The sequence below is a fragment of the Dama dama genome, chromosome 5 (genome assembly GCF_033118175.1).
Source record: "Dama dama isolate Ldn47 chromosome 5, ASM3311817v1, whole genome shotgun sequence".
Classification (NCBI taxonomy): domain Eukaryota; kingdom Metazoa; phylum Chordata; class Mammalia; order Artiodactyla; family Cervidae; genus Dama; species Dama dama.
Genome location: NC_083685.1, coordinates 96,950,642 through 96,974,305, shown reverse-complemented (window position 1 = coordinate 96,974,305; position 23,664 = coordinate 96,950,642). Strand labels below are relative to the sequence as shown.

Below are 23,664 nucleotides of genomic sequence, written 5' to 3'. Positions count from 1 at the left end.
GCGCTGACGTAGTCCTTACCTTTCAGACCTCCTCTCCAGTCCCTATTGGTCCACTCATTACTGGAACTTAAGCGTCCAGTGCGTCTCTCCAAACAGGTTTCGTTTCTGCCCTCCTCTATTTCCGGAGACCACTTCCTCCACTTAGGTACTACTTTGTTTTGGTGTCAACGGCCGCCTTCAGCGTACCAACAGGTTTCGTGAATAGCTATCCTTGTAATTATCTGCTTTTCGTCTGCATTACTTCCGAAAAGAGCTTTTGGAGAGCCAAGTCTCAAAATTACGATTACCATCTTTTAGTCCTTTTCATCATTACGTCCCTGGGGGGAAAGTCGGGAAATGGATTTTCAGTTATTTCCGACGATAGCAAAAGGCAACCATCTTTCCTACGCCGCCTGCGTAATTTACAAATTGATTCCAGAGCGATTACGCTGACGGCGTGAGAGAGGAGGTCAGTAGGTGGCGCTACGCTACTGGCGTTAGGGCAGTTACGCCAGTGGCGTATCATAGCAGCCTGGGAGGCCCCTGTTGGCCGGGGGCGGGGTTGGTGAATAGGGAAGTGGCGCAAGTCCGGGGATCGCTCCGCTGAATCCGCCCGCGCGTCGCTGCCGTCGCCGCCGCCCCCTGTCCCGGCCCCCCCCGGGTTCCCTCAGCCCAGCCCGGTCCAACCCGGTTCCCGGGAGGATGAAGTTCGTGTATAAAGAGGAGCATCCGTTCGAGAAGCGCCGCTCTGAGGGCGAGAAGATCCGAAAGAAATACCCGGACCGGGTCCCGGTGAGGACAGTAGCCAGGGCCGAGGGCGCGGGGCGCTGGCGCTGACGCCACAGCCTGGGATTGAGTCTGGGACCCACAGTGCAGGCATCAGGTTGCCGGTTGTGGCGGCGTTGGGAACGAGCCCCAAACCGCTGTTTCTGGGATCGGAGGTGAAAGGAATGGGGTACCAATAGAGCTGAAAGTGAGGAGATGTAGATTCGAGAGAGAGACCTTGGGGTTCGTGTGGGAGGCTGTGGGGCGTTTGACAGTCCGAGCTTAACATAGGGTTTTTGAAATTGAAGCTCTTGTTGGCCCCAATAAGTCATCCTCTGATTAACATAATTGTTTTTTATAACGCCGTATTCAGGGATCCTGGATGTTTAGGTGAATTAGTCAATGGGGTCAGAATTCCTATTCAGGGCTGCGCCGCGTGTTAAGAGACAAAGAAAAATGAGTCTGGGGTACGTGTTGGTGCTAGGAATGTTGAGTTCTTGACAGGTGGAATTGTGCGTCTGTGTACCTAATGTCTGCTAATTTTTATCTTCTCTTTAACAGGTGATAGTAGAAAAGGCTCCCAAAGCTCGGATAGGAGACCTGGACAAAAAGAAATACCTGGTGCCTTCTGATCTTACAGGTGGGAACCTGACCCAATACCCAGATTTGTTTTCTGGGGGTGGGAGTGCAGTCTCTGATGGAGGAGACTCCACATAGCAGTGTTCTTTTGAGGGTATTTGTGATCTCTGACTTTATCAGGCCTTGTATCTTTGGCAGTTGGTCAGTTTTACTTCTTAATCCGGAAGCGAATTCATCTCCGAGCAGAGGATGCCTTGTTTTTCTTCGTCAACAACGTCATTCCACCCACCAGTGCCACGATGGGTCAGCTGTACCAGGTATGGTGCCTGGGAAGTAGAAGAGGCTTTGGGGAGGAGTTGGAAGCGCTTGAGAGGCAGAAAGTTTGAAGTCAGCAGTTCTTGGACCAGCTGGCTTACTTAGCTCTCAGTTTTATATTCACCCTTAAGATTTCTGCATCGTCCTGGGTTAGGGATTTGGACAGGGCAGTGAGCCAGAGTAACTGCTGTGGTCCAGATTCCCGTCTAGCCACTCCGTGTTCCACGGCAGTAGAGAACAGTTTGAGATCTTATTGTCCAAGACTGTGGATAGGATAATACTGCCCAGCACTTACGATCTGGAGCAAATGAGAGGGAGAGTCAAAGCACTGGTGTTTGGGGTCTTCAAAAAGAGTGATTGTGGAAGAATATGTCCCAATGGTGGGTGGTTCAAATAACTAAAGCTCAGATGCCTGAACGCTGTTATTTTCTACCTTCACCCCAGGAACACCATGAAGAAGACTTCTTTCTATACATTGCCTACAGTGATGAAAGTGTCTACGGTCTGTGAAGCTGCTGCCCCTAAGATGGGGGGTCCCATTCTACAAAGAGAGAGGTGGCCCCCCTTCCTTGACCTACTCCTCCTTGAGGTTAAAACACCACCTCCCTTCTTCAGGACCTGCACTTCCTAATGTTTGAGACTCTTCTACAGACCCTCTTAACACAAGGGTTAATGGGGGAGATGGCCTCTAATACCTCTCCTTTCTGTCTTCCCCTTTCTTTACCACTTTTCCCATTCTGCTTTAGACTTCTTGGTTGTCAATCTCTGTCACATCTGGTGATTGTTTTGGTTTCTGTTCCCTTTCTAACTGCCCAAGGGGCTCAGAGCCCCAACAATCCTTTCTTTTCACTACCTTCTTTTTGGGGGGTAGATGGAAGGGACTGAAATTGTGGGGGAAGGTAGGAGGCACATCAATAAAGAGGAAACCACCAAGCTGAACTGGATTTTTTCTTTGTGTTGTTCCCCTCCCCCTTTTGTTCTCCTCTTCAAGTCGTGGGGAAAGAGTAGGTTAGAGGGAATAGTATATTTTGGTTTGTTCTGCTTATGTTGAGCTTCTCCTTGTGTATATAAAGAGTGTGCTTTTGTTGTGATGGATGGAATACTGAATATCATTTCATGAAAGTTCAGTTTTATATAATTGTATATGGGTTGGGTCCTGAGGTTATTAAAGTTTTTTACAGTGGGTTCCTGTGGATAAAGTTTGAAAGCACCTGCTTTCAAGTGTATTGTAACTTTTTGGATTAAGGAAGAGATTTTCGAGTATGGGAGCTAGTGAAAGGACTCCGTCCTCAGATGTATGTCGCTCTGCCAGACTCTGTGCCGGCGTGAGGGATCCACTGGAGTGGAATCCAAGGGAGGGAGACGACTGGGAGGAAGGAGCCATTATCACCAGGAGAACTTCATCTCCCAGCAGCCTACCTCTGTCTGGCCGGAAGTGGGGTGGTCCCCGCGGGGGTATAAAGCTGCAGAATTGAAGCAGTATGGTGGCCGAGAGTTCTAATCCCTTCTTCCCGTTCTTTCTTAGCTCCGCCTAGCCTACATTTCCCAGGAGCCTGCGCGCACTCTTCCGCTCTCCCCTCTGCTCCCAATCTCCCCGCCACTCCCCGGGGGAGGAGAGTAGTTTAGTGCGCCTGCGCCAATCCGTGGTTTGCTGGGAATTGAAGTTCCGGGTGCTTATCCAGGCCCCTTCTCGCTCACAGCGGACTGACTACAATCCCCTTGATGCATTGCGCGTTAGCGCCCGCGAAGGGAGGGGGAGAGAAGAGGAGGGAGGGTGGAGAGGAGGAGGGAGCAGGCGGCCGGCGGCGCGGGGGGAGGGGGCCCGGTCCGGGAGTGCGGGAGGCTGTGGTAGAGGGAGGTGGCGGCAGCGGCTAGCGGACTCGAGTCACAACCGAGCCGAAACAGACACCTCTGTGGAGCGAGGCAGTAGGAACACCGAGCACCGGAGGCGGCACCGGGATCCCCGGCTCAGGGGAGGGGGGCGCCGAACCGGGAGGAGGGTAGGGGGCGATGCTGGAAGCCATGGCGGAGCCCAGTCCCGAAGGTGAGCTCTCGACCGGCACAGGGCGCTGAGCCGGCGGGGGGCGGGCGAGGAATCTATTGGCAAACTTGGAGGTCGAGCCCCGGAGCCCAGCAGGGGAGCGCGGGGAGGGGGTCGGGGGCCTGCCCCTGAAGGTGGGAGAGTGACGAGTTGAGAGACCTTGGAGGAAAGAGGAGTGCGAGACTGGGCTGGGGGTAGTTGGAAATTAGACGCTATGTGTGTGTAGAGGGGGTGGGGTGGGATGGGGGAGTGGGAGCTGGAAACCAGAGCTTCGAGGGTTAGGGGCCGAAAGGGCCTCCGGCAGGTTGGGGCCCTAGAACTGAGAGGTTAGGGGAATCTGGGAGCCGGAGAGTTGTTGAGGAGAGAGGATGTAGGAGAGGATTGAGTGAGGTGCTCGGTAGTTCGCCGAGGTGGGGGAGTTTGTGGCGGTGGTGCCGGAGCTCCCGGTAGTTGCCGCCGGAGGTAGCCCGGTGATTGTTGGAGGGGTGGGCAGATAGTTGTGGGGAGAAGAGGGGGCCTGGGCATTGTTTGCGGTAGAGGGACTTATGCCTGTGGGTAGCTGTGGGGAGAGGGAGCCGGGGAGCGACGAGAGCAGGGTAGTTTTGGGGGCGGTGGGGCGGGGTGGGGGTTTAAGGCCGGCGAGTTGCGCCGGAGGGGGGGTTTGGTCGGCGAGGGTTAGAGCCTGGGAGTTGCGGAGGGTGAGGGGGGCAACGGCGGCGGCAGCTGGGGTTGCTGGGCAGGCAGAGTAGCTGGGGTGGGGGGCTAGAGTTTAGGGGTCCGTAGTCTGGTGACTTGGTGGCGAGTCCGGGGGCGGAGGGGGGGCGGCGGCCGAAGAGAGCTCGGAACTGGGCCCGGGGGCCCGGCGGGGAGCCCGAGGAGCTTGAGACGGGGAGGGGCCAAAGCCCCGGATGGGGGCGGAGGGACGCTGAAATTGTGGGGAGCGCGGCATGGGGGGGCAGGTGGGGCCGCGTCCGGGTGAGAGCTCTCTGGTCTGTCCCGGCCGCGAAGTGGCGTTGGATGTGTGAGCCCGTGTGTGTTTGGGGGTTGGGGGGGTGGGGTGAGGGGCGCGCCGGGCCTCGTGCTCGAGTAGAAGGGGCCGGAGGGCGGGGAGCGGTTCGGCGTGGTCATCCTGGACCCTGGGGGCCGGCGGGCGGCGTGTGAGGGCGCGGAGGGCCCGGGGCGGTAGAGCGCGGCGGGGTGGGAACTCGGGGCACTGAGCGCGTGTGAAGGACAGGGGCAGGCGGCAGCCCGGGCTCGGTCCAGGGAGCGGTATGGCGGGGTGGGGCGCGGAGAGAACCGAGGAGCTCGGAGTCTAGAGAAACCGTGAGTGGGGGGGGCGGGGCGCCAGGCCTCCGGTGGGGGGGGGGGGAGGGGAGCGCTATAGCGAGGCCTGAGAGGGCGCCGCGCCCAGGCTCCGCCCCTCGCGGGGCGGAAGGGGGAGCAGGGGCGGGCCTAGCACCGCTGGGGGCCTGCTCGCCTGGCTGAAGGACCTGGGAGTGGAGGGGGTTCACTTGGGACCGCGAAGGTTGAGAGGTGGGGTTTCACACTGACTCTTTCCTAGTGCCTTGACTCAGCTTTTATTGCTTTTACAGATCCACCTCCGACCCTTAAACCAGAGACTCAGGTGAGGGTTTCCCATTCCTTTGCAGCCCAATATTACTGCAGCCGCCGCCGCACGCCCCCGCCCCCCCAACCTTTTCCTGATTCCTCATTCGGGGGACTATGCCTTTGGAGATGCCCCTCTTAAACTCTGTGTGATAGATATTTCCTTCCTTTCAGCCACCAGAGAAACGTCGGAGAACAATTGAGGATTTCAACAAATTTTGCAGTTTTGTTTTGGCCTATGCAGGTTACATCCCCCCTAGCAAGGAGGTAGGGACAGAAGGAGAACTGACTGGAGGGTGGTGTCCTAGGGCTGTAGAGGAGCTCTTGAGCTTATGAAACTTTGTTACTTTAAAGACAAAGCCTCGAAATTACATGTGAAAGACTTAAGGAAATGGAAATTCTGGTGGGAGAACTAGTATCTGGGGTGGGAGTGGGATTAATAGATATGTGACTTGAGTGCAGTGAATGGTTTTGGGGTGTTCTTAATGGAAGGTCCTCTGGGATAAGTGTTAGGAAGCTGGAGATAGTAACAAATGAAGCTGTACAGAAACAGCTGAAGAAATACTGCTCTGGTCTAGGGGATGCATTGTTGTGAAGGCAATAGGTGTTGGGGAGATGGTGAGAATTTGAGGGCAGAGGTAACATGGAAGTGTTCAAGAGGAGATGCTGAGGGGAATTGGGATGGTGATAAGTTTTCTGAATACAGTGAGGTTTGGTGGTTTTGGAGGGATATTTTCATCTGTTAAGTTTGGTATGTAGAGGGGCTAAGGCTGGGCCCCCTCTGACCCTGGTTTTTTCTGTCCTTTAAGGAAAGTGACTGGCCAGCCTCCGGCTCCAGCTCTCCATTGCGAGGTGAGAGTGCCGCAGATAGCGATGGCTGGGACTCAGCCCCCTCAGATCTCAGAACCATCCAGACCTTTGTTAAGAAAGCAAAGTCATCCAAGAGAAGGGCGGCTCAAGCAGGTCCCACCCAGCCAGGACCCCCAAGGTCCACTTTCCCTCGTCTGCAGGCCCCTGACAGTGCCACTTTGCTGGAGAAGATGAAACTCAAGGACTCTCTCTTTGATCTAGATGGGCCCAAAATGGCATCTCCACTGTCCCCCACGTCCCTGACACATGCCTCCCGGCCCCCTGCTGCTCTCACCCCAGTGCCCCTCTCCCAGGGGGACCTCTCCCAGCCTCCTCGAAAGAAGGACCGAAAGAACCGAAAGTTGGGGCCAGGAGGGGGGACAGGCTTTGGGGTACTTCGGAGGCCCCGCCCAGCCCCTGGGGATGGGGAAAAGAGGTCTCGAATCAAGAAGAGCAAGAAGCGGAAGTTGAAAAAGGCAGAACGGGGGGATAGACTCCCACCTCCTGGGCCTCCCCGGGCACCCCCCAGCGATACAGACTCTGAAGAGGAGGAGGAGGAAGAGGAGGAGGAGGAGGAGGAAGAAATGGCAGCAATGGTAGGAGGGGAAGCCCCAGCCCCTGTGCTACCAACACCTGAGGCTCCTAGACCCCCTGCCACAGTGCACCCCGAAGGAGCCCCTCCCACTGACGGTGAAAGCAAGGAGGTGGGCAGCACTGAAACAAGCCAAGATGGAGATGCCAGCTCCAGTGAAGGCGAGATGCGGGTCATGGATGAGGACATCATGGTAGAATCAGGTGAGAAGTTTGGGGCTGCCCAGGGGCACCTGGGTTGATGGTCTTGGGGTAGTGTGGATCCAAGAACTCAGAACACCAAACATATCTTCTTTTTCCCAGGTGATGATTCATGGGATCTGATCACGTGTTACTGCCGAAAGCCCTTTGCAGGCCGGCCCATGATTGAGTGCAGCCTGTGTGGGACGTGGATCCACCTCTCCTGTGCTAAGATTAAGAAGACCAATGTCCCTGACTTCTTTTACTGCCAGAAATGCAAGGAACTGCGGCCAGAGGCCCGGCGATTAGGGGGGCCTCCGAAATCTGGAGAGCCCTGACACATGCCATCTCCAGGCTGGAACTTCAAATGGAAACGTGACTTGGGAACTGAGCTTCAGGGTCGATATGTCCCCTGAAGCTGGGATGTTGTCCCACTTTGAGGCAGAAATTCCCGAGGGAGACTGGTTTGGAAATGAGTGGTTTTCCTGCCCTACCTTTCCTTCCCACCTTGTGGACTTGAACTTGGACCCATTGCAGTTGTGGGTGGGAGGCTCTCTGGGTCCCTAGACACTTGAACTGTCCCTGCCACTGCTCAGTTTCTGGGCCAGGGTTGGAACTGGGATGGAGTGGGACAGTTGTCTATAAAACTCTAGTGTAAATATAGCACTCCCCTCCCTCATCTTTTCTTCTATCTCACTCCCCATTTATTCTACACCGGTTGTATTTTTAATTTTGGGCTTCCCCTTTTGAGCGTGGCAGCTCAGTGGTGGAGTGCCAACCAGAGCTTGGCCGAGGGAGGAAGGAAAACAGAAAGGTGACGATTCCTCACCTCTTTTGTTTTTAATAATACTGGCCAGCTGTTTGTACAGACAGCCTGCGTGTTGTAAATAAAGCAGAGTGGGCTCTTCTGTGTTTATAGCCCTCACTGACTGTGCTGGGGAGGGAGGCTTTGGAAAAGCGGGCTGGAGGTGGGATTGAAACCCACCTCTCTACCAAAAATGACCTGACTGCGCCTTTCCCACCAACCCTATGACCTCAATTGGTTTTGCCCCGCCTCGTCCCCAGTCAAGGACCCCTCCCCCCAATTCCCACCCGCACCTCCCACACGCGCGCTACAACGCATGAAGTTGCTTGGAGCTCCTTGCCAGAGCAGATAAAGCGGGCAGGCATTGCTTGCTTGCCCCCTGAGGGCAGAGCCCAGCCTGGTCAGGGTAGTCGGAGGACGCGGGTGGGGACACACATGGAGGCGGAGCCCCAGAAGGTTGGGAGACCGTTGCTGAAAGCAGTAATCATGTGGCGGGGGCACAAGGCGGAGTCGAGAGGTCACGTGACCACGAGAGGATCACGTGGTGGGGGCGTTTCGAAGAGGGGGTGGGTCGGTTCTGATCACGTGACGTGGGGAGAGGTGGGCGGGGCGCTGGAGGGCACTCGCGAAGGCGGTGGCGGCGGCGGCGGCGGAGCCCGCGGCTTTGGGTAGCACCCCACGGCCCGCCCCCCTCTCGCCGCCGCCACCCTGCTGACCCCCGCCTTCCTCCCTTTCGCAACTCTCTGGCGCTTTGTCGGTCCTGGTGCTCGTGCGTCGGTTCGCGGGAGTGCGCAGGCGCGGCGGGGGCGAACAGCCCCTTTGGGTGGGCGGTGGAGCCCGGGAGCGCGCGGGCGAGACCATGGCGGGCAGCGGCGCGGGGGGCGGTGGTGTTGGGGAGACGAAGGTGATTTACCACCTGGATGAAGAAGAGACTCCCTACCTGGTGAAGATTCCCGTCCCCGCCGAGCGCATCACCCTCGGAGATTTCAAGAGCGTCTTGCAGCGGCCCGCGGGCGCCAAGTACTTTTTCAAGTCTATGGATCAGGATTTCGGGTGAGCGCGAGGCCTAGACCAGGATAGATGGGGGCTGTGCTTTTGTGGAGTGGGTGGTATGAGGGTCACCGGGCTACTTTGGGACATGCTGGGATTTTCTGGGCACTAGTGGAGAGGATTTGACTGTGCTGGTGTAGATTGGTTATCCCAGGACCGACAACGTTATGCCTGGATAGATTGAGGCGCACGGAGAGCTGTAGGAGGACAAACTGGGCAATGCTAAACCAGATTAGAGGAGATTAGGCTGTACTGTAGTAGACTGGGGCACACTGGTTTTATTTTCGGGTGTTCTGGACAGCGATGAGGTAGGTTAGTGTACCCGCTGGTAACTACATTGTGAGCAGTCCTGTGCCACACAGGTTGTGGAGGGATATTGGGAAACCTGCTGATGTCAACTGGGCTATACTGGGCCAATTGGCATGTTCTCTCTGATACTAAGGCAGACAGGATTGTTTGGGGGATATTCTAGTTTGTACTAAGGCAGTGGGCTGCCATTATGGTCTGCACTGGGTTCTGTTGATTGATCATCGTTTCTTTGGGGGCCTAGTTTTTTTTTGGGATAGTCAATATAGGGGTACACAGGGCTGACCATGTCTCTGTTAGTACAGACAGCTGTATTGGGATATTCTAGTCTATATTGGTATAGACAGCTGTGTGTGGGGACATTCTAGTCTATACTGGAATAGTTTTGGGTTATCCTGGATAATTTGGGATAGTCTGGAACCTTAAATAATTCAGGGTAGGCCTTTTTGTGTTTTATACCTTTAGGACTATACTTTTTGTCCTCAGTCTCATCTCTTGAAGGGAGGCTGGCTTAGGCTGGGATAGCCTGGATTCTAGGAAAGCTGAACAGACTGGACTTTACCTAGAAAGACTTGGACCTTGGGATGGTGATACTGTCTAGGGAGTTATCTTGTATTGAAATTCTAGGTTCTTCTGTTTGTCAGCACTATATAACCTGGGGCATTTAACTTTGTTCATTGATTTCATCTGTGAAACAGTTAACCAGAGTAAAATGCTTAGCACAAGTGCCTGGTATGTCTTGATGAATGGTCATTGTCTTTATTAGCATGGAGTCTACTTCTTCAACTTGGCTACAACAATACAGGATAAAATCCCTTGGCAGGCTGGACTAAGTTGAGATTGGATTATGTTGTGAAGAATACAACTGTTACACTGAGACAGATTGGTAGTGACTGGGCTGTGTCGTCACATTAATAATAGATGGGATTGAGTTGACATATATCCAGGGTCCTATAATCATATTAGGCTAAAGGGTTAATTAGACAGGAGGTCCTATTTTGGGGGTGAATGTGTGTGAGAGTGTTCAGGGAAGAATGTCTTGTAGTCAGTATGTTTATTAGTTTGTGTGTGAATGTTGTGAAGTCACTCAGTCGTGTCCGACTCTTTGCGACCCCATGGACTGTAGCCTGCCAGGCTCCTCTATCCATGGGATTTTCCAGGCAAGAATACAGGAGTGGGTTGCCATTTCCTTCTCCAGAGGATCTTCCCCACCCAGCCAACAGGTATTTGTTAGTGCTTAGGCAGCATCAGGTACTTTTCTGTGTGGTCAGGGACTTGGTGTTGAACAAAATTGGCACTGATGATTTCATGTGGTGGTTGAAAAGAAGGAGCAAGTTCGGTCCATTGAAGGAACCCATGGGTGAGATCGCCCTCAGGGCTGGGCTTTGGGGTCTGTCAGGAGGAGCAAATTGCTTAATGCAGAGTTTGTGCCAGGTGAAGCTCAGAGGAACGGGGATCTGGGCTTCAGCACTCCTTAGGAGCTCAGTTTACTGAGTACCATTCTTTGATCTAATGGGTGTTTTTACTAGATGTGACAGTACATTTGAACATCCATCTGGAAGTGAGTTAGCGAAAACTAAGGAAAGCATAAGATTAGAGACATAGACAAGGACCACAAAGCCTTTGTGGGGCAATTGTGTGTGGAATGGGGTGGAAGTTGGAGGCAGGCTGCTCGTGAGGCTTCTAAGGTTAGATATTTGAGGCAGCTAGGGCAGCCTTAGGGGAAGGCCTTTGAAATTGGGCTGAGAGGTTTGAATCAGACTCTTGGAAAGCTCTGAATCAACACTGAGCCCAAGGATGAACTGGGGAGAGAAGGAGAAATAAGGGAATTCAGTTTGGTGATTTCTTGGGTGAAGTGTCTCAATGTCAGAGAAGAGGATTTGCAGTGGTGGGAGGAAATCAACATCCCTGAGCTGGGTGAAGATTGGGAGAAACTTCAAATGCAGGTGGGAGTGGGGAAAGCTGTTCCAGTTTCACTGACCTTTATCTTATCTCTCTGCAGGGTGGTGAAGGAAGAGATTTCAGATGACAATGCCCGCCTTCCCTGCTTCAACGGAAGGGTAGTATCCTGGGTAAGCGGCCTGGCTTTAAGGACCAGTCCCTCTGGCACTACCCAGCTCCTCCAAGCCTCAGCCTGTGCCCACCTGTCTCAGCTGCTGGAGTCTCTGACCGTTTGCTTCCTTACCTGTTTGTTTCTTTGTGTTTGGCCGTGCACTATGTGGCTCTCGCAGCTGGGGATTGAACCTGGCCTTTAGAGTGAAAGCTGCCAAGTCCTAACCACTAGACCGTTGGGAAGTTTTCGTCCTCCTTAGCTGTTTGGAGAGCCAGCCAGTTGCAGCCTCTCAGCCTTCTCTTTCTGGAGCCTCTGACACTTGCCGCTGCTCTTTTTCTGTGTGCTTTTCTCCAGGTTCTCTCAGGCCCCATTGCCTTTTCTAGTTCTTTCTCATACTCCCACCTCATAGGCCTTCACTTCCCCATTGAGCTGTGTTGGTTTTTTTTTTTTAAATCACTTGTACCCTCCTAGCTAGTGTCATCAGATAACCCCCAACCTGAGATGGCGCCCCCAGCCCATGAGCCTCGGACAGACCTGGCGCCTCCACCCCCACCTCTGCCCCCTCTGCCACCAGAGAGGACCAGTGGCATTGGGGACTCCAGGCCTCCATCTTTCCAGTGAGTCCTTGGGATTCTTGCATCCAGGGGAGGGACATAAGGAGGGAATCCAAGCCCCATGGGAGGGGAAGCCAAGGGTTTGGGGGCCTGTCCCACTGATGTGGGTCGGGAACCCTCTCTGCCCATCTAGCCCTAATGTGTCCAGCAGCCGGGAAAACCTGGAGCCCGAGACAGAAACAGAGTCAGTGGTGTCTCTGAGGCGGGAGCGGCCTCGCAGGCGAGACAGCAGTGAGCATGGCGGTGAGGGGGACCGGGCCCGGAGGCCGGCTAGAGCGGGAGCTGGGGAGGGGTTGGCTCCCACTGAACAGAAGCATCTGGGCCAGATGCAGTGAGGAGCCTGATTCCTGAGGTGCCTCTTCGTCCTCAGCGGGGGGCCACAGACCCAGTGGCCCCTCCAGGCTGGAGCGCCACCTGGCGGGGTATGAGAGCTCCTCCACCCTCATGACCAGTGAGCTGGAGAGCACCAGCCTGGGGGACTCGGACGAGGATGACACCATGAGCAGGTGAGGCTCCTCGGACCTCCCCAGGGCACTAGCCCTGCTTCCCGTCCTTTCCTTTGGCCCCACGACCACTGCCTGACCTCCCAGCAGGTTCAGCAGCTCCACGGAGCAGAGCAGTGCCTCCCGCCTCCTCAAGCGCCACCGGCGGCGGAGGAAACAGCGGCCACCCCGCCTGGAGAGGGTGAGGGACTTCTTGTGGGTCAGCTGGACCTCCCTTGGGGAAGTTGGGGGTTTGGGCCTTGGCCTAGACGGTCCAAGGCCTGGGAATCCCGGGGCTTGTCCTGGGGTGTTAGAGCCCGTCCCGCTCCTCCCTCTTTGCCCACCACAGGCCTCGTCCTTCAGCAGCGTCACCGATTCCACTATGTCTCTCAATATCATCACAGTCACGCTCAACATGGGTATGGAGGGGCCGGGAGGATCTGGTCTCCAGGGTCCCTGGGGGGCATGCAGCTGGCGCTTCCCCTCATCACCTGGTTTCCCTCCACAGAAAAGTACAACTTCCTAGGCATCTCTATTGTGGGCCAGAGCAATGAGAGGGGAGACGGTGGCATCTACATTGGCTCCATCATGAAGGGTGGGGCTGTGGCGGCCGATGGGCGCATCGAACCCGGGGACATGCTTTTGCAGGTGAGCTGGAGCAGGGCCACTCACTGACTTGGCTGGCGCTCTGAGCTCCTCTCTCTCACTTTTGACCCACTGTCCCTCCTGCCAGGTGAACGACATGAACTTTGAGAACATGAGCAATGATGATGCGGTGCGGGTGCTGAGGGACATCGTGCACAAGCCAGGGTGAGCCTGTGAGCTGGTCCAAGTCCTCAGTCCTCTTTCTTTGCCTTTTCACGGTTTTTTTTTTTTTGGTCATAATACAGAGTGGGGAAACATAATATAGAGCTGGTCAAAAAATTGATGAAATAAAAATGCATAGTGTAATGAGTCTGGGGTGAACGGGTGGCCATATCCCCACCACTTATGTCATGACCTAGAAGTTTGCTGACCCACAAAGGGTCCCTTCCTGCTCCCTCCCATCTCATTCTCCCAGAAGTAACCAGTCTCTTGATTCTTTGGTCATCACCACAATAGTTTGCTTGGCTTTCATTTGACTGGCCATGCACATGTCTTTGAACAACACACTTTAGTTTTACCTGTTTTTGGACTTTCTCTGAGTGGGATCGTGCAGTGTGTTCTCTCTCAAATTACTCAGCAGTATGTTTTTAAGAGTGACCTGTGTTAGTCACCCTTATTGTGGAGCCTTTCACTGTCACTTTGTCAGGCCCAGTTGTGCCTGTGGTCTTTCCTCTTTCCCCCTTTCTGTCCTTCACCCATTCTCATTCCAGGCTCTCCCCTCTCCTCAGGCCTCTGCCCTTACCTCCACTTGACTGACCTTCTCTTCCCCACAGCCCCATCGTGCTGACAGTGGCCAAATGCTGGGATCCCTCTCCCCAGGCCTACTTCACTCTCCCCCGAAGTGAGTGATGTTCAGGGGTCCTACAGCTAGGAGGACGTGGCAGGAGTGGGTACTCTTGGCTTCCACGCTACAGGGAGTGGAGCGATAGCAGGGCACGGCGGAGCTGGAACAGGAGTCTGAATCGGGGAGGGACGGGGGTGGCTCTTTGTGGTTGAGAGGTGACCATCCTGGTGGCCTTCGCTGTTGCAGATGAGCCCATCCAGCCGATTGACCCTGCTGCCTGGGTCTCACACTCTGCTGCGCTGACTGGCACCTTCCCAGCTTATCCAGGCTCCTCGTCCATGAGTACCATCACCTCTGGGTCCTCTCTTCCTGATGGTGAGCCCCCCGGCCTATCTCATCCTCGCTCCCTGGAAGGCCACCTGGTATGATGTGACTCCACTGGTCTGTGGGCCTTGGTCCTAACTCTGACTCCCTGATTGTCCTCCCATCAGGCTGTGAGGGCCGGGGCCTCTCCATCCACACAGACATGGCGTCTGTGACCAAGGCCATGGCTGCTCCAGAATCGGGACTGGAAGTTCGGGACCGCATGTGGCTCAAGATTACCATCCCTAACGCCTTCCTGGGTATGGCTGGGCTCTGGGCAGGTGGTGTGTGGGGAGGAAGAGGAGGAGACCAAAACTAGGAACGGGAGTTGGAAGCTAGAAAGAACTTGAGGTCTTTCTCTGTCTTCGGCAATCCAGGCTCGGACGTGGTGGACTGGCTGTACCATCACGTGGAGGGCTTTCCTGAGCGGCGGGAGGCCCGGAAGTATGCCAGTGGGCTGCTCAAGGCGGGCCTTATCCGGCACACTGTGAACAAGATCACCTTCTCTGAGCAGTGCTATTACGTCTTCGGAGACCTCAGTGGTGGCTGTGAGAGCTGTGAGTGCCCCTGTCCCAGCCCAGGTAGAGCAGCCCTGGCGGCCTTGTCCTGCGTCTCCAGCCCCAGGCCTAGCCTGGAAACCAGCCAGGGCTGCTGTGGACGCTGAGCAGCATGCGTCCTTCACTGGTCCCTGCACTGGCTGATGACGGGCATGGGGGTTGACGTCCACCCCTGTTGTGCTGGATGAGCTGTGTGCAGGTTCAGGGCTGTGTCTGCTGGGGAGGGGAGATGAGGGACTAAGGGTGGCCCTGGCCGCGTTCCTGCCCTGACGGCTGGGGCAGGTGGGACGTTTCAGAGGCCCTCCTGTTAACCTCTGCCACGGATGGTTGTGGGGAAACTGTTCCCGGTTCCTCATTCGATATCTTGGCATCCTGGCTTCTCAGTGCAGTGACCCTTGATCTCTTCTCTGCCTTCCAGACCTAGTCAACCTGTCTCTTAATGACAATGATGGCTCCAGTGGTGCTTCGGACCAGGACACTTTGGCTCCTCTGCCTGGGGCCACCCCCTGGCCCCTGCTGCCCACTTTCTCATACCAGTACCCAGCCCCTCACCCATACAGTCCTCAGCCGCCACCTTACCACGAGCTCTCGTCCTACACCTACGGCGGAGGCAGTGCCAGCAGCCAGCACAGCGAGGGTAAGTTGCCGACAGATCCCCACATAGCTGGGTCTGGATGTGGGGGCCAAGGCAAAGCCAGGGAGCAGAGGCTGGAGCAGGGAGTGGGGAGGCCGAAGGACCTGGGCTGTGGCTCAGTTGCTCCTATCCTCTCTCTCGCCACAGGGAGCCGGAGCAGTGGGTCGACGCGAAGCGATGGGGGGGCGGGGCGCACGGGGAGGCCTGAGGATCGGGCCCCTGAGTCCAAGTCCGGCAGTGGCAGTGAGTCTGAGCCCTCCAGCCGGGGCGGCAGCCTTCGGCGGGGTGGGGAAGCTGGTGGGACTGGTGATGGGGGCCCTCCCCCATCCAGGGGCTCATCAGGGGGTGCTCCCAATCTCCGAGCCCACCCGGGGCTGCATCCCTATGGCCCACCTCCTGGTATGGCCCTCCCTTATAACCCCATGATGGTGGTCATGATGCCGCCGCCCCCACCCCCTGTCCCTCCAGCAGTGCAGCCTCCAGGGGCCCCTCCAGTCCGAGACCTGGGCTCTGTGCCCCCAGAGTTGACCGCCAGCCGCCAAAGCTTCCACATGGCCATGGGCAACCCCAGTGAGTTCTTTGTGGATGTCATGTAGAGCCCGTGGTGGGGCCACATTGGCTCGGCTGTCAGTGTTTGGTGCGCCTGTCCTGTGATTGGATGTCTTGTCAATCATGTGTTCATCACTCCTCTGGTGCTTGGACTCAGCCTGTCCTGTGGGCTGCTGTCTGCTGTGAGATTGATTGTTGCCACTGTGACTTTCCAGCAGTGCCTGGTTCCTCCCCCTTTCTTTGGGGTTCAACAAGGGACCTTTGGTTATTTTTAGCTTTATTGTTTTTTATAAGCCTTTTGGGGGGGTTAAAATAGATTTTCTTACATTTTGGGGGCTATTTTTTTAGTAGATAATTTTTCTTTTATATGAAGAATCCTTGTTTCCTGGGCCCCTCCTTCTAACCCCTAAATGTGACCTCCTTACCCATTCACCCAGTCAGCTCCGTGCTGAGCAGGGTGGGAGGGTGGTCAGTGGTACCCTGGGATGTGGAAGGGGGTTGGTTCCCCTAGACAGCTGTCAAAGGAGGCTGGGGTAGTTGGTATTGGGGGCCATGTAGCTGCTTTTGTTACTCTATTTATTTTAGTTACTTGTATAAAACACTAAATAAAGCAATAGGGGCAAACTCCCCACGCCTCTGGCTCCTTTCTTTGGGAGGGAGGCAGGCAGCAAGGGAAAGGACAGAGATACAGTCGCAGAGTGTTGCTTGTTAGAAACTTTCTTTGTGAGGCAGTAAGTGCTCCCTCAGAGCAGGCACAGTTATGGGCCGGGGCCCCCTTCAAGGTAGAACCAGGATGGGCAGGAAAGGGGTCTGGGCTTTGGCTTGAGAAAAGGCACATTTGGGGCCAGGCTCTAATTGAGAGTACTCAGAAACCAAGGGGGTTGCTGGTGACCACGCCACCCCGCTCCACCAGGGCCTTGGAGATGCTTTTGAAGTTACGGAAGAGCTCCTGCTGCTGGGGGTCAGACTGCAGAGCAGTCATGTTCTCCCGGATCCGGGCTGCAGCCTGGGGAGGGAGGGGGAAGGAGGGGGTTCAGACCTGTCCCTCAATCCCCTCCAGCCCCCTGTACTTAGTAACTCTGGATCTCACCTCGATACACCAGCTGTCACAGAGCATTTTCTCATGCTGGGCTGTGGGGTGGCCTTCAGTCAGGGATCTTGAGGCCCTAGTGGGAAGCAGGAGAAAAACACATCTGGGCTGTGACCCTGGCCCAGGGACCGCCCCCCACCCGCCACTGCAACTCAGGCCTCCCCCACTGCCTCCTCACCTGGACAGAACCACCACCATGGCGTAGAGGTCAATGGCACTGTCCGCCAGACGCTGCAGCAGAAACTGTTCATCTGCCAGGTAGATGGGTTGAGGGGGGTGGTGGGTTAACGAGAGGGAGAGGGAAAATGGGGGTGGGAACGAGGTTGTGCTCACTCACTGATGATATCCTTCTTGTGCTTTATCAGCTTGGCCTCCACCACGGTGGCAAACTGCTCCAGAGCCTGCACTGCCTGAGGAGATGGGATGGTGCCCAGGGTGAGATGAAGCCCGGTCCTGGACCCTCAGCTTCTGATACAGGCTGCCCCTCCACCTTGACTGCCTACGTACCAGTTCACCGCTCCGACTCAGTTCCTGGTGGATGGTGCCGCTGAGACTCAGGCCACTGCCCAGCCCTGCCCGCCTTAAGAGGAAGCCAGAGGGTGACTGGTTAGTTGCCATGCACCGCCCCGCCCCACCATGCCCTGGTCTCTAAGCTTACCGCCTCAGCTGTTTGCCTGCCTCTCCTAGCAGGAGGCCAGCATTCCCAAAAGGATTCTTTAGAGCATTGCCAAGCCCAGAGAGTTCCTTCCCTTTGTCCTGTGGGGGAGGAGGGCCCCATAGTCAGGATTCACTATCCTCCCCACCAACTCCCCTATTCTCCTCGCTCTTACCATGCAGCCCTGCAGAGCCACAAACAGCCGGAGAATGTCATTTGTCCCCTCAAAGATCCGGAAGATGCGAAGATCTCGGAGCACACGCTCTACCCCAGGCTCCTACCGCAGGGGAAGACAGATCACATGTCCCAGCTGGGATGCGTCTGCCTCCTCTTGGCCCTGCAGCCACCCCGGCAGAGAAGCCTCTGTACCTTCATGAAGCCCATGCCCCCCATGATTTGGATGCACTCATCTGTCACCTTCCAGGCTGCCTCCTAAGAACAGAAACACCCAAGATTGCTTTTGGAGCCAAGCTCCCAAACGTGGCTCTCCCTCCCCACAGGCCTGGGACCTCACCGAGCCAAAGATTTTGCTGATGGCGGCCTCTATCTGGAAGTCCGTGGATCCTTGGTCCATGTTGGCACTCACCATGTACGCCATGGACTGAGGTTGGGACATAGGAAGGGAAATGGAAAAAGGCTGCATCAGACTTGACCTGGTCACCCAGATCTTACAAGACCAGGTCTGCCTTGGCCTTTGGCCCTTCCCTTCACCTTCCGATGCCATGGGTTAGGCACATCCAAGTATTTGGTCCCCTGGTCAGTTCATCAGGGGCTTGCAGGCATTTGACTTCTTGGAAGGGGTGAGGAGGTGAGGGTGGGGTGGGATAGACTACACTTAAGGGACCTCTGGAAGCACCTCGGTGGAACAGCATGGCTCTCCCCATCTTGCAGAAGCTGAGCTGGCTATGCCTCCCCGCATCCCCTAGGGCATTGGTGTAAAGCTGGAGACCCACTGCCCCAGGTGCTGCTGGGAGTTGTAGTCTGACCCATCTGGGAAGAAGGGCTCTGGGGACAGGGGGTGGCACTCACCTCAGTCACATAATGCAGCATAGCCATCCGGGCCAGCTTCTCCTGGATCATCCCAAAGTTGTGAATTTTCTCCCCAAACTGGGTACGATTAGCAGCATGATCCACCTGGAAGAGGGCACATGTGTCCCACTATGGTTCTCTAGTCTCCTCTTTCTGGGGGAGGGGCTGGGCTGTGCTGGGAGGGATGGACTTTGGCCACAGTCAAGAGTCAGACCAGGATGGATGGAGACCTAAGCCATCTGATGGTGGGGAGGGGTCTCTTGTGGAGGGAGGGCCTGCAAGGGACAGGGACACATGGAAAGGGAGACAGTATGACTTAGGCTTAGATTCAGGCTGGCCTGGGACAGGCAGGGTACTTACTGCCTTAGCAATGATGCCTTTCATGGTGCCTGCCAGGGCTGCAGCCATGCCAAACCTTCCGTTGTTGAGAATATGCATGGCGACCTTGAAGCCGCCCCCTACCTCCCCCAGTACGTTCTCTGCTGGCACCCGTACTCCGTCAAAGTACACCTCTGCTGTGTTTGAGGCTTTGATGCCCATCTTCTTCTCAGGGGGCCCACTGTGACAGGATGGAGAAATTGCCATTGGGGTGGGGGGAAATTAGTCTCTCATTCCTTATGAACCAGACCCAAAGAGGTGCAGGCAGCATTCCCCGCCATACCCAGAGGGCTGAGGAGGCCTGGCTTTATCCTGCTGCTGTGCTCTGGGCTCAATGGTTGGTGAAGCCAAACTTGAGATCAGTTTCCTTCATACTAGGCCCAGAGGGAACATGCTGCCCAGATGCTCTGGCTTTTGCACACATCCCCAGGGTGACCTGTGGCGGCCATCTGCCCTGGAACTCAGTACCACCAGCTCCCTGGCTCCCCCTCTTCCACCCCAGCCCACTCACTGGGTGACGCCGCCAAAGCTCCTCTCCACCACAAAAGCTGTGATCTTCTCCTTCACAGCGCCTGTGGCTGTGTCTGTAACTGGTGTCTTGGCGAAGACCGTGAAGATGTCTGCCAGGCCCCCATTACTGTGGAAAAGCGAGAGGCGGTCAGGGCACGGAGGATGGAGTGGTGGGGCCTGGATTGGGCAGAGGGTGGAGAGGAGGGAGAAATGGAAGAGTGCCTGATCCAAATCTTGCTTCCGTTGAGGGTATAGTATTTTCCACAGGGGCTGGGCACAGCTGAGGATCGGATGGATGCTGCATCTGATCCACTGGAGGGCTCGGTTAGACAGAAAGCAGCTATAGTCTCCCCTGTTGGAGAGAGCGCTCCTTTACCCTGGGTTCCGATGGGCATGGAAGTCACTTTGGTGCCACCACCCATGGAGCACAACCATCCCCCTTTAAGGCCTCTAGCGATATTCAGTGACTTCTGAATGTCTTTCCCAGATCTCACCGACCCCCTCCCCCCCAATCTAGCTAACACACCCAGCTATGCGGTGATCTAAATACGGCTGGCCTAATCCACCAAGCCCCAATCTCTGGCTCTCCTGGGGCTGCCTCACCAGATGCCAGTTTGGGGAGGTATTTTTCTTTCTGGGCCTTTGTGCCGAAGAGCAGGATGCCTTTGAAACCGATGCTCTGATGGGCTCCCAGGACGATGCCCACGCCAAGGTCATACATGCCCACGATCTCCACCAATCGAGCATACTGGAGGGGAAACAGGCATTGGGGACTGTAATTGGCTAAATGGGGACTTGCCCTTAACAGGGAAGCATGGGCAGCAGGAAAGAGCCCAACTTGGGTGTCCCTGCAAAGTGAGTAGACAGAGCAAGTGGGCCAATGACAGAGGACACTGGCGGGTCTGTTCTAGGCCTTGGTGGGAGGCAAGTACCCTACCACATCCTCAGGCAATCCCCACATTTGAGATCCTTTAGGACTTGGGAATGTGGGTGAGGTCCACGGCCCTATCCCACAGACCCCCAGGGCAGCTCATGGCAGAGACCTTTGCCCCGGGGGCAAGAAAGTAGAAGACTGGAACGCAGGAGGTGACTGTGGGGACTCCCTCACCTGGGTGTTGCAGAGGCCCACGCCACCCAGTTCATTGGGTACTTGAAGACCAAAGGCCCCCAACTCCTTGAGACCTTGCATGGTGGTCTCCTCCACTCTTTCCAGCATGTCATTCTTGGCAGCATCGTTCACCTCCTGGGGAAGGTACAGGATCTCACCTCCAGGTTCCTTTTAATAAGGCTCCTTAACCTCACTCCATCGGGAACCACGCCCTCTATTCCTCTGGCTGGCATTGCTCACCTCAAAGAATCGGGTCACAGGCCCCACCAGCTCTTTGAGAAACTGTGTCTGGTCCTCGTTGAGCACTGCGGTGGTTGGAGTGTCAAGAAGGCAGGGCAGGTCAAGCCAGGCGGTCAGGGGAAGCTGCCTGTCCCCGCCCGGCTCTGCCTACTCATTTCCTTACCAGATGGGTATGGAAACACCTGATCGGTGGTGAGCTGGCCCTTGAACATCCCCAAAGCAAAGGACTTAGATACCTGCGCAGGGAGAAGGGAGGGGTATCAGGGAAGAGTGTCGGGTAGGTCTGCCCCTGGCTTAGATCCTCCACAGCTCGGAGCCACCTACCGAGTTGGCCCGTTTTTCCCTGGTCGAAGACTCAGAAGGCTGGGAATCAGACTGGTCCACAGCCGGCTGGGGAAAGGGATTCCGAAGTGCCAAAAACAGCAAAGGTAAGAGGGGAGGGTGCATCTGACACCTTTCCCCTAGTTTCATCCTCAGGTCATCCTGGTTTGCCCTTTCCCCTACTTTGGGCGCCAGGCGACTGGCAGGTGACTAGGAGGGACCAAGAGGGAGACCCCTGCCGGCAGCGGAGAGGTGGGAGCCGAAGCGGACTCCGGCTCTCACACCCCTTAAAGGTCGCCGTCACTTACCTGGGCGACCCCACTCGCATAGGGTCGCCGGGCAGGGCCGGGCCGGGACTGCCCCAGGAGCGCACTGGGCCACGAGCTGTGGGGAGTAGGGGTTCAGTCCTGGCCCAGTGCCCAGGGCTTCCTGCCCCCCTCTCCCCTGTCACACACACACCTTCCGCTCCGCAGCCTCAGCAGCTGCCGCCCCACGCTCGGAGCCATTCTCGCTGCCCGCATCTCTGAACTGCTTCGGTCGCCGATGCCCTAAAAGCTGACCTAGAGCTACCTCGGGTCTGCCCAAGTCTAGTTCCCCGGCCCTGACTCATCCTCCACAATGCACCGGGTCATGGTGGGCGGGGCTTCCGGCCACCGGAGCATGCTGGGAGTTGTAGTTCCGGAGTGCCACATAGCTCCTGCAATCTGGTTGACCTAGGGTCATCTCCAAACGACTCTTGTCTTCCCCCAAACAGCTTCATCTGAACTAGATGAACTAGTTTGTACGAACTAGAGTGTAGCCAGCAGCAAGGGTGATGAGATAGGCTAAGACGGAAGAGGGAGAAACTTAGGCATCTGCCCCCAGAGGGGTGGAGGGTAGACTGAAGGGAGGACTTCCCAGCTGGAGTTAGAAGGGAGAGATGGAAAGAGAGAAGTGTAAGAAAGATACCAGAGGCAGAGGCAAGGAAAGAGGACTCTGAGGTCCCGCTCAAATCCGTCTCCGCCAACACAAAAGGGAGGGAAATAAAGAAGTGGGTGACTCCAGGTGGGTGTGAATTGCCCAGGCATATTATCTTGAGACCTAGAAGTTGTCACTAACTCTGGAAACACCTAAATTTTCACAGAGGACCCCCTAGGTTTGCTGCCTTTCCCTTAGGGTCTCTGACACCTTCCCGAACATCTTTGTGCTCTCTTGTTCTTCCCTGAGACTATGTCTAGGCCAGACCTCTGGACCTCTGGGCAGATGGATTCTTCCCAAGCCTGAGAGGAACTGTAGGAATTCTCATGTCCTGTCCCCTACACACACACACACACACACACACACACACACACACACACACACACACATCTAGCTTTGGGTCAAGAAATCCTAGGTAATGTATGACCATCTTATTGCCATTCTCACTGAGGACAAACTCAGGAGGAGACAGTGACAATTTCCTTTCTTTTAGGGCTTCCAAATCAGGGCACTTTGGGGCTAATCCTCTTTCCTGGCCCTCAGGAAAATGTAGTGGTCATGCTTGGCTTTGGGGAGAGGGGCCAAGGGTGTAAGGAGGAAGGTGGTGGTGGTGGTGGTGGTGAGAGTACCTGGGAACAGGGGAAGAATGGGACGGTGGGCGGGTCAGAGACTGCCTACTTTACCTGACAGCTCACACTGGGTGGAGAGAAGACAGCTCAGCTCCAACCCTGGTGGATTAGAAAGATTAAAGTGAGAGGAAAGAGAGATGTCTGAGGGACCAGGACCAAGAGGTGAAAAACAGGCGTCCTTGTGAAGGGGAGGCCTGGGGGTGGATGGGGCCTGGGATCCAGGGATCCCTCACCCTGGACCTTTCTAGAGAGTCTGGGGTGAGAAGACAAAGACTGGGGAAGAGGAGGTGAGTGTGTGTGAGGGTGTTGGTCCCTCTCTCTTCCTTGTCCCAACCCCTCCCCCTTACTTGCATTTCACCAGCTCCCAAGTCGGCCCTCTGGCTCTTGGCACCCCCGCTATTGCGATGGGCACCCCCTCTCCTTTCGGTGCTGCACAGTGACCTCTTCCAAGCCTTGCTGGGTGAGTAGCCCCAGTTTTCTGAGGGGCAGCAGTGACAAGGGCTGGCCTGTGCTTGCGAGGGCGATTACTGAACTTGGGGGCTGGTTGGGAGCCTGGAGATCAGGGGTCAGTGTCCACCAGTGTTGACTGGAGGAGTTCCTCCTTTACCGGATGGGGATGGAGGTGAGGTGATGGCAGGGGTGGCCAGGGAGGCCTGGGGTGGGAGGGGTAACTCAAGCTCTGTTCCTGTGACAGACATCCTGGACTATTATGAGGCTTCCATCTCAGAGAGTCAGGTAAGGGGGTTGGGGGATGGGCTCTGAATTCCTGAGGGTGCAGCAGGGCTGGAGGGGTGAACAAACTACTGCTAATAAGAGCCTGAGAATTGGGGGTCCTCGGGGACGACCTCCTGAGTCAGGGGCGAGGGGAGTGCTCTCTTTCTAGTCCTGTAGCCCATTTGCTCTCCTGCTTCCCCCTCTTCTTTACCTGCCCCAGTTTCAGGCACTTAAGAGTCCAGGATGCAATCACTTTTCAGGTTTCCTCCTGTAAATCCTGAGGGAGC

At 55.9% G+C, this 23,664-nt stretch overlaps 5 protein-coding genes across 11 annotated transcripts in view; 4 read left to right on the top strand and 1 right to left on the bottom strand.

The window, feature by feature from the left end:
* Nucleotides 1-551: 551 nt before the first annotated feature.
* Nucleotides 552-2,577, top strand: GABARAP (GABA type A receptor-associated protein). Its single transcript, XM_061143301.1, has 4 exons — nt 552-771; nt 1,306-1,384; nt 1,522-1,640; nt 2,083-2,577. Exons 1-4 carry the CDS (start codon nt 682-684, stop codon nt 2,146-2,148), a joined length of 354 nt encoding a protein of 117 aa, XP_060999284.1. The 5' UTR covers nt 552-681; the 3' UTR covers nt 2,149-2,577.
* Nucleotides 2,578-3,440: 863 nt separating this feature from the next.
* Nucleotides 3,441-7,812, top strand: PHF23 (PHD finger protein 23). 2 transcript variants are annotated; one of them, XM_061143296.1, is made up of 5 exons: nt 3,441-3,682; nt 5,272-5,303; nt 5,459-5,551; nt 6,094-6,928; nt 7,028-7,812. In XM_061143296.1, the coding sequence occupies exons 1-5, from the start codon at nt 3,649-3,651 to the stop codon at nt 7,240-7,242; spliced, it is 1,209 nt and encodes a 402-aa protein (XP_060999279.1). In that variant the 5' UTR covers nt 3,441-3,648; the 3' UTR covers nt 7,243-7,812. The 2 variants fall into 2 exon arrangements, with proteins under 2 accessions (XP_060999279.1, XP_060999280.1); XM_061143297.1 differs by lacking the exon at nt 3,441-3,682 and adding an exon at nt 4,615-4,700.
* Nucleotides 7,813-8,331: 519 nt separating this feature from the next.
* On the top strand, nt 8,332-16,373 carry DVL2 (dishevelled segment polarity protein 2). Of its 4 annotated transcripts, none has more exons than XM_061143293.1 (15): nt 8,332-8,762; nt 11,068-11,137; nt 11,590-11,735; nt 11,866-11,963; nt 12,103-12,238; nt 12,323-12,416; nt 12,564-12,633; nt 12,723-12,862; nt 12,948-13,024; nt 13,633-13,700; nt 13,890-14,018; nt 14,135-14,266; nt 14,384-14,563; nt 14,982-15,200; nt 15,345-16,373. In XM_061143293.1, the coding sequence occupies exons 1-15, from the start codon at nt 8,569-8,571 to the stop codon at nt 15,791-15,793; spliced, it is 2,202 nt and encodes a 733-aa protein (XP_060999276.1). In that variant the 5' UTR covers nt 8,332-8,568; the 3' UTR covers nt 15,794-16,373. The 4 variants fall into 4 exon arrangements, with proteins under 4 accessions (XP_060999276.1, XP_060999274.1, XP_060999277.1 ...); XM_061143291.1 differs by having other exon boundaries at nt 11,866-11,975; XM_061143294.1 differs by having other exon boundaries at nt 8,333-8,762; nt 12,326-12,416.
* Nucleotides 16,374-16,447: 74 nt separating this feature from the next.
* Nucleotides 16,448-21,699, bottom strand: ACADVL (acyl-CoA dehydrogenase very long chain). The gene is made up of 20 exons (XM_061143295.1): nt 21,537-21,699; nt 21,386-21,461; nt 21,081-21,146; nt 20,920-20,992; nt 20,757-20,821; nt 20,517-20,651; nt 20,012-20,156; nt 19,631-19,760; nt 19,410-19,535; nt 18,881-19,079; nt 18,521-18,625; nt 18,006-18,092; nt 17,861-17,923; nt 17,667-17,768; nt 17,495-17,592; nt 17,344-17,416; nt 17,174-17,246; nt 17,015-17,087; nt 16,837-16,912; nt 16,448-16,752 (listed from the first exon to the last, which is right to left on the bottom strand). The coding sequence occupies exons 1-20, from the start codon at nt 21,596-21,598 to the stop codon at nt 16,612-16,614; spliced, it is 1,968 nt and encodes a 655-aa protein (XP_060999278.1). The 5' UTR covers nt 21,599-21,699; the 3' UTR covers nt 16,448-16,611.
* Nucleotides 21,064-23,664, top strand: part of DLG4 (discs large MAGUK scaffold protein 4) — a 26,046-nt gene continuing 23,445 nt past the window's right edge. For all 3 annotated transcript variants that reach the window (XM_061143290.1, XM_061143289.1, XM_061143288.1), the window contains exons 1-3: nt 21,064-21,184; nt 23,025-23,123; nt 23,358-23,398. The gene's annotated coding sequence lies outside the window, so the exon portion shown is untranslated. The remainder of the gene's footprint in view (nt 21,185-23,024; nt 23,124-23,357; nt 23,399-23,664) is intronic.

Coding starts and splice junctions, on each gene's coding strand:
- GABARAP (XM_061143301.1), top strand. CDS start 682: ATGAAGTTCGTGTATAAAGAGGAGCATCCGTTCGAGAAGCGCCGCTCT. Junction 772..1,305: donor AATACCCGGACCGGGTCCCG/GTGAGGACAGTA, acceptor TCTCTTTAACAG/GTGATAGTAGAAAAGGCTCC. Junction 1,641..2,082: donor CGATGGGTCAGCTGTACCAG/GTATGGTGCCTG, acceptor CCTTCACCCCAG/GAACACCATGAAGAAGACTT.
- PHF23 (XM_061143296.1), top strand. CDS start 3,649: ATGCTGGAAGCCATGGCGGAGCCCAGTCCCGAAG. Junction 3,683..5,271: donor GGCGGAGCCCAGTCCCGAAG/GTGAGCTCTCGA, acceptor TTGCTTTTACAG/ATCCACCTCCGACCCTTAAA. Junction 5,552..6,093: donor ACATCCCCCCTAGCAAGGAG/GTAGGGACAGAA, acceptor CTGTCCTTTAAG/GAAAGTGACTGGCCAGCCTC.
- DVL2 (XM_061143291.1), top strand. CDS start 8,569: ATGGCGGGCAGCGGCGCGGGGGGCGGTGGTGTTGGGGAGACGAAGGTG. Junction 8,763..11,067: donor TCTATGGATCAGGATTTCGG/GTGAGCGCGAGG, acceptor ATCTCTCTGCAG/GGTGGTGAAGGAAGAGATTT. Junction 13,701..13,889: donor CTACTTCACTCTCCCCCGAA/GTGAGTGATGTT, acceptor TCGCTGTTGCAG/ATGAGCCCATCCAGCCGATT.
- ACADVL (XM_061143295.1), bottom strand. CDS start 21,598: ATGCGGGCAGCGAGAATGGCTCCGAGCGTGGGGCGGCAGCTGCTGAGG. Junction 21,462..21,536: donor CTGAGGCTGCGGAGCGGAAG/GTGTGTGTGTGA, acceptor TACTCCCCACAG/CTCGTGGCCCAGTGCGCTCC. Junction 17,088..17,173: donor GCACAAGAAGGATATCATCA/GTGAGTGAGCAC, acceptor TCTACCTGGCAG/ATGAACAGTTTCTGCTGCAG.